Raw genomic sequence first — 7,922 nt, 5'->3', positions numbered from 1 at the left:
ACTGTCCTCAGCTAGTCGACTGCTGCCCACAGCAAATTTATGATCCCTAGCATGTCCATGTGGCCGAACCTCGTCCTCGGCCTGGCCCAGCTCTTTCTTCAGCTCCTCCACTCTCAGTCTCAGCTTCTTTACTTCAGCCTCGTGCTGCTCCACCCGCCGGTTAGCATGGGCCAGCTCCGCCATCTTCTCCTGGTACTGCTTTTTCAGCTTCGTGTGGACGTGCCGCAGGTCTGCTAGCTCCTGCAACGCACCACACACACAAACACAGACAAACCCATTAACACTCAAAGCGCTGTGTTCATACTAGCAACTACACAATAAACTGCAACTGCACAGCTGCTGTTGTTTCGGTGTTATAAGCATGTGGCAGTGGATGGACTGGACGGCTGCAGAGAACACTGCAACACTTTAAAAGCACATTTATGCGTTCCTGTGCATTTTTTTACCAAAATGATTTTTGCTCGATCATGTGAAGATAACAACAGAAACTCATCTTGATCATGTGCGACTGGTCAGCAATGCTAAACGCTCGCAGTGAATTGTTAGAAGCTCATTTACATATTGCAGCTTTTTGCAATATCAGTATTGCAAAGGCCAATACTGCCAGAATGGTTAACAGATGATACACTGTCCACAATATCAATACAAACCCATCTACTCCAAAGAAAAGCTTAGATGATATGTGCATGGAAATGAATGACCCATGAGGTCACAATGTAAAGGACATCCTTAAGGGGCTGGAAAGCTTCTCTGTGTGACTATGGGCCTCGCTGAGCTGGTGGTTTTATCAATGATGTAAACAGAGCAGATGAACATACGGCTGACCACACAATAAAACACTGTCTCACGTCTCCTCACACAGCTGGATGATTCCGGGAACAGCCAAAGTCGCATCTAATCGCTAAATAAAACAACACTCAATGAACAAAGAACGCAATGTTTCACGTCAACCAGCTTCCAGCAGTTCATGGCTCTGATGTTAATGTTTGCCCCTCTTCTCATGTTTAATATAAGCTGCTGTGACACGGATATCCTGGCGCTTCGGTATCACTGACTCCACTGTCCTGTAAACCTTCCAAAACTATCAACGGCAGCAGCCAAAAAGGAAACATGGGGATATCACCTTTCATATTTACTCAGGCCAGAGCAATCAAACCCTGAGAAGATCCAGATGTTTGTTCTGAATAACACAGCAAATACTTAGACCAGACAAGATGGATAAGAAAATGCCACTTCGGGATCCTTCCTGCACTTTGAACACGCCTATACATACTGAAGAGAAGAAACACCCCGCACTACAAGCCCAACTGAGGAAAATACAGCACTCAGTCGCGGAAAAACAGATCGTGAATATCAGTTATGAATAATTGATGGTTTGGGCCTGTGTGGTTTCAGTCCAATTGGTTGGGACACTCCCTCATCCTCTCAGTGCTAACAGACAGACAACCATGACTCACGAGCTCAGTGACTCAGCCAAACAAACTGATTCATATTTTTCTGCATCACCGTGGACTGAAATATAAAGAACTAAATGTTCTTAAACTTTTCCAAACACAAATTCTATCATACACATGTCACAGTATGCTTTTCTGAGCAGGGAGATCGTCAGTACCTAACGAACACTGGGCACAGGTTTTTATTACAAAGAGAGCTTAATTAGGTCTGTTTAACTGCAGTGAAGCAGTCAAAACTCACTGCATTTACAGTTTTTGATTACAGCATTTTTTAAATGAGCCACTGATGGTTTATCTGTCAAACCTCAGAAAAACAATAGTGACGTATATTGTGTGTCATGAAAATGTCTTGGAGTAAGTAATAATGTTAAATTATTGCCATATCGCGCAGAAGAGTTCTTAATTCATTATGCTGTCTTTTGATGACACCGATCCGACACCGGGTATCGATATATGAAGCCGATAACAGCAGAAAATGCTGGATCAGATATTGGAGAAAAAAAAAAGAATAAATCTGATTCTATTCTCTATCATATCCAGCCTGAAACAGCACACAGACACATTACGTCATACTGTAACAGTGTATTTCTCCTCGTGAGGTCGTAGAGTTTAAGTAGTTTGAGCATGATGGCCAACTTTCTCAACTTTGGTGAAACTTGAATTAAAACAGCTCATTTTAAAGTAGTTTTTACAGAACAATATCAGATCTGTACTGGCTGATACTCACAGTCTCAATATCAGTATCGTTATCAGAAAACAAAACGTGGTATTGTATTGTGCCACCTGCACTGATGTTCTTCATTTCATCCTGTAATTTAGTCAGCGCATCTGTTTTAGTTATTTATCTGACGCTCTTTATAAACACTAAAGACACCACAGTCAGGGTCATACTCTGCTTCATATGTTACAACAGTGGTAAACGAGTCCGGGTTCAGGAGAGAACTGACCTAGTATGCTGTTCCCTGCTGGGTTCTGACCTGTACTCACTCTCTCTCACACACACACACACACACACACACCAACGAGAACCATGGCCTTTACAGCAAGGAACAAAGAGATAAAAAGAGAGTGATGGAAGAGGGGGATGGGAGGAAAGGCAAAGAGGGAGCACCAGAATCTATTAATAATTTAAGAGGATAATCAAGTAGCCAGACAAATCTCATTCATGATGTACCTCCCCCATCACCAGAGCAGCCAGCCAGAGAGGGTTGGTGTGTGATACAGTGTGTGTGTGTGTGTGTATGAGTGTGTGTATGTATGTATGTGTGTGTGTGTGGAGAAAGAAAGTCTATTTGCACACATGTATATGTATGGAAGTCTAGTATGCCAGCCACGCATCTCGAATCTCATCATATGCAAATACACCTCCGTCTGAAATCCCACACACGGACTTACTTTCACATTCACACACACAGCAAACCCACAACACAAGGCACGCACAGGGTCCCAAGCTGCTGTGAGCTATTGATTTTTGGGTCACAGGAAAAGAGGACATGATCTACTTGCATTTTTACAGTTAACCCCAGCAAATCGCACAGCTCAGTATGTGGAGCTGGCGGTATTGATAAATCTCAATATCACTGTATTTTCCGATTATAGCACAGCAGGTCGTACGATGTTTGAGTCTGCATTAATAACGTTAATGAACTCTCGTTTCCTGAGTGCTGGTCCTCCTCACTAAAGGAATGTCTTACAAAGCTGATATGGCTTGATTTGTTCTGCTTCTCTTAAAGGAAACACAGAAAACAAAGCTGCATTTTCCTGGCCAATTCACACAAACGCTGCTTGTCACTGTATCTTCCATCAAATGTGAAATCCCTAATGTTTGGGGATATTTTCCCTTCTCATCACCACCTCACTCAAATAACCACACCCACTCACCCAGCCTTCATACTTATACTGTTGCAGCTGCTGTTTCACACGAGGACGTCTCTGATGATCAGGACAGTGTAAAACAGCTGCATAATATCACAAACATTACGTTTCGCTGTCCGATTCAGTCGATTTATTGGCTTCCTATGGGATCACTGGGCTACATTCTGTTCTCAGTAAAGAAAGTTGGGCATGTAGCTAACAGGCTAACAGAAAGGCTTGAGTTTAAATCTTCACTGAGGGAGTTAACATCCAAACTGTGACATCTGAAGTAAAGGACATCTTACACGAATGTCTGTTAAAAGCTTTAAATGTCTGCGATTAAGGAAGACATTAATATTCGCCACTGTTAGCTTAGTTCTAACATAATACTGAAAACCCCATTAGCGTGCTACTGAAAATTAGCTTTGTCTTTGCCGTGGCAAATGAGTAAACAAAAGCAAGTAGCTGGCACATGCTTAAGATTTGGTGACCACATCGCGTCTCTCAGAGCAAACAAGCTTTAAAGATAAATAAACATGGCCTCCTCATGCTGTGCTCCGCTAAAGCCATTATTCAGCTCTCCACCGCCGCACAAAGGCCACACCTCCTACACCACCCCCTCCACTGAGATGTTTAATTGCAGAGGTCATTAACATACAAACTCAGGAAATGACCTTTTCTGTACAGCAGTGGAATCGACAAGGTAAAACACATCATACAAAGACTGAATTAAGGTGTTATTTGTTATCTATGAACAAAACTAAATTACACAAAAACAGTAAAAGATTAAGATTAAGTGACCCTTATTAGTCCCACAGTGGGGAAATTTCACCTCCGCATTGAACCCATCTGTGCAGTGAAACACCACATACACACTAGTGAACACACACACTAGGGGGCAGTGAGCACACTTGCCCAGAGCGGTGGGCAGCCCTACCCACAGCCCTGGGAGCAGTTGGGGGTTAGGTGCCTTGCTCAGGGGCATTTTCACATATACGTACTGTCAGCTCAGGGGATCAAACCGGCTGGTCACAAGGCTGGTTCCCTAACCTCCTGCCCACGACTGCCCCCTAAACTACAGCTCCTTTAAAAGGAACCTTTCACAACATAACATTAACCAAACAAACCTGCAGTATTTAGTTTGTATGTATAACCTGAAGCATCCAGTACAAAGACATACATGTAGAGCTGGGCGATATGGCCAAAAACGTTATCACGATAAACAAAATTAATATCGTTCGATATCGATACACATCGCGATAAATGTCAAATCATGATTTCTTTCACGTTTGAAGGCTGATTTTGCTCCTGGGGGGTTAATTGTGGGCTGATCAGGACAAACACTCGGCAAACAGTAGAACATTTCACTAATCTGTCTTGGGACAGTGGGAGAAAGTTTCTGAGCTGTTTTTATCAGCTGGAAAAGCACAACTGCAGTTTTTGTAATAGTCATGATTTAAGAAAGAAAGCAGATTATTTTAGCTGTCTGGTGTCGAGCGCTCGGCTACCCCGCTACAAACGCTAAACAAGTGGCCAACAACAGAGCTAAACTCTTTAGTTTCTCAACAACGTCAACTCGGTTCGGGAGGTCACTGCGGTCACTCCTACCACATCCATGTCAGAGCAGATCACAGTATTCAGACACCAGCTAGACGGCTGGGTTTCTCTATGCTATCGCAGTAGTTTGAGGGGTGAACCGCAGTATATCTGACGCTCGCTGTGTAAAAGCATTATCTGCAGTGTGAATCTCTCACACCAGTCACAGAGTCCTCCTTTTAGGCATGTTTAAACTGAAAGCGGTGATTTTGTGTCTTGTTTGATCTACAGCATCATCAATTCACCGTGTTGTGCCGGAGCGCCGCTTCAATTAGCCAGCAGCTAAAAACAGCTAGCCTGGAAAGACGGCGCTCTCCCGCTCTCCGACGCCTCACAGCTTCCTCAGTTTACTTTCAAACATGAACCACTTCTTTCTTTCATTTTCGCTGCTCGAGAATGCACTAATACTAAAATATGGCGGTTTGGCGCTGCAACACGGCGCTGCAGACCTGATTTAACACAGCTAAAGTTGTTAGGATGCACGGAAAGAGGTGAGTTCACCGTAGGACAGTACAGTTACACCACTGACCTCGTCACTCAGACTCGGTCACAGGAGAGCAGATCGCCGGTCGCTCCACTCAAACAGGGACTGTATAACTCCGCGTTTCAGCCGTTGCTAAAGTATATTTGGCGACCCTTTTTTTACTCGTGGCCCCCTCCCTCGAAAAATTTGGAAGTGCGCCCTCTCCTGGCGACAGCAGCGTAGTGTCAATTTCCTTGCAGTAGAAAACGCCACCAGGGCTTTCGCTAAAACGTGGAAGTGTGAGAACGGTGTATTATATCGAACATTTATCAAACCTGTCTTATCGCTCTATCGAGGAAAAGTTATATCACGATACTTATCGTTATTGTTTTATTGCCCAGCCCTACATACATGGTCATAAATGTAGCTCTTTATCATGCATGAATACCAACAAAACTATAAATCAATACTGCTATATGACACCGGTACCAGTACAGATGGTACACTGCCCAGCAATGAGCACGTCCTTCAATACTGTGTCTGTGTGTGTCTGTGTTTGTATGTGTTACGGAGGTAAAAAAGGGCAGCACTGAGATAAATGCCGTTTTGCAAAATCAAATGGATTAAAGCTGATTAAACCTAATCCCACAGGTAGACAGCAAAGCACTGTGACTGGTGCTCGTCTGGGAAGAAAATCAGTTCTTTCTCTTAAATCTGTATTCATCAAGCACAGTAAAATCACTTCAACTAAACAACGACGTCCTCTGAAGCATGTATGCACTCTTTCTCCAAAACAAAGCCTATTTCATCCTGAAAGGCTTTTAGTGAAATGAAAGGATGGCGCATGGAGAACAAAGACGTAAAAAGTGGTTCAGTGATGAAGCGGGACGAGAAAAGGCGGCGAGAGGAAAAGAAGAGCGCTATTACAGATAAATATGTTGAACAGGATCAAAGTAAAAATATGATTCAAAAGCTACAGATAGCTTAATATGAGGAGATCAAGAGTGGAACTGAAGAGGAGAGGGAAGAGGAAAGTATATTCAAAAGGGATGTTAACTGGGGAGAAGTAGCGCAAATGATATCACGTTTAAAAATAAAAAAATAAAAAAGAGCGTCAAAAATTCAGCAGAACCCAGAGCAGAGCAACAGTGTTCTGTACTTAAAAGGTTTAAATTTTCATCCAGGGTATAATTTCGGTCTTGGATGAGTGTTTTGATAAAGTGAAGAGAAGCAAAAAAAAAAGGGGGCAGCGAGGAGAAAGAGAGGGTCAGATGAATAAATCATGGCCTGGCCTGATGAATCATCCATGATGATAAAGAAATTCACTCTGCCAGCAAAGACAGAAGGTGAGAAATGAAGGACTGGGGCAGTCGTTACTCGCTCATGCACACACACTTCGGCTCTGTACGCTGACGGGCACGGAAATCCAAATAAGCATTTGCAGCGCATGCAAAAGTCTGGTGGCTTAAAATGAGAGCTGAACAGAAAGAGACACTCAGAATTGCGTGAAAGCATGTTGAATGAATAAACATAAATATGACGTAAACCTGCCCTGGGCTGCTGTGGGAGGGAGGCTGTTAAATGCTTTCTGCCCCAATCTGCCCAAAAACAAAGACTCAGTGCTGTATTTGACTTTAAGGGGACAGTTTGCTCACGTGCGACACTGTAAATCATTCTATGGTTGCAGTTCACTATTTCAGTAACTCTATTCGACTCAATTACAGTGCAGTGGCTCCTGATCCTGATGTTCCTGTGAAGTTCCTCTGCCTATTTTAATGGTTTCCAAGTGACACATACAAACTCCAGCTCAGGAAGGGTGTGTTAAGTAGCTGATTAGTTGGATTAGGTGTGTCAGAGCAGGAAAACAGGAAAACCAAAACAGGCAGGGCTTCTTCAGGACCAGGAACCACTGTTTTCACTTACACAGCAAATCAAGCCTATGTGAGGGAAAGGAAGGGAGCGCAGAAACATCCAGAAGATCCATCAAAGCCATTTCAGTGCCAGACTTCAACAGAGTCTTTGTAAGTCTACGTCACAGAACAGCGAAAGCCCCCAAAGGAATACTGACACAGAGCCATAGTCTCAGGTTTCTGTGTGTCAAACACATCAGGGAGAGCGTTAAAGCCACAGCATCTGAAAATGCCCCTCAGCATCCACACTATTACTGTACGTTATTAAACACAAACAACAAATATCCACGTGATTTACACTGAAAGCGCTGCTCACATCGTAACTATTGGTGTAACTATAATATCTGAAATACTGATATTAATATGGGTATTAAAGCTATTTATGGCTATTCAGCTATTATGACAACCCTAGTTCATACACAAATAAGACAAAGGACTGTCTGGTATTTGAAGCTTAGCTCCCCTCCGACAGTCGAGAGGACATTCCACTGCAGTGGCACCACCACCACATGCAGCATTAGCACTTATATATGAAATTTGAGGCTATATAGAAAATGGAAGTGTCAATGTGTGGGGCTGTGTGTGCGTCATTCTACTTTAATACCATAACCTTAAGACCATAACGTGGAAATAAGACGGGGTTCA

General features: G+C 43.2%; 1 protein-coding gene across 1 annotated transcript in view; it reads right to left on the bottom strand.

Moving 5' to 3' along the window:
- Window positions 1-7,922, bottom strand: part of ccdc102a (coiled-coil domain containing 102A) — a 101,353-nt gene that overhangs the window by 13,301 nt on the left and 80,130 nt on the right. The window contains exon 7 of the mRNA XM_036586448.1: window positions 70-240. Within this exon, the coding sequence (XP_036442341.1) occupies window positions 70-240 (171 nt within the window). The remainder of the gene's footprint in view (window positions 1-69; window positions 241-7,922) is intronic.

The sequence above is a fragment of the Colossoma macropomum genome, unplaced genomic scaffold (assembly GCF_904425465.1).
Source record: "Colossoma macropomum unplaced genomic scaffold, Colossoma_macropomum, whole genome shotgun sequence".
NCBI classification, from domain to species: domain Eukaryota; kingdom Metazoa; phylum Chordata; class Actinopteri; order Characiformes; family Serrasalmidae; genus Colossoma; species Colossoma macropomum.
This window is presented reverse-complemented; position numbering and strand designations above follow the sequence as displayed.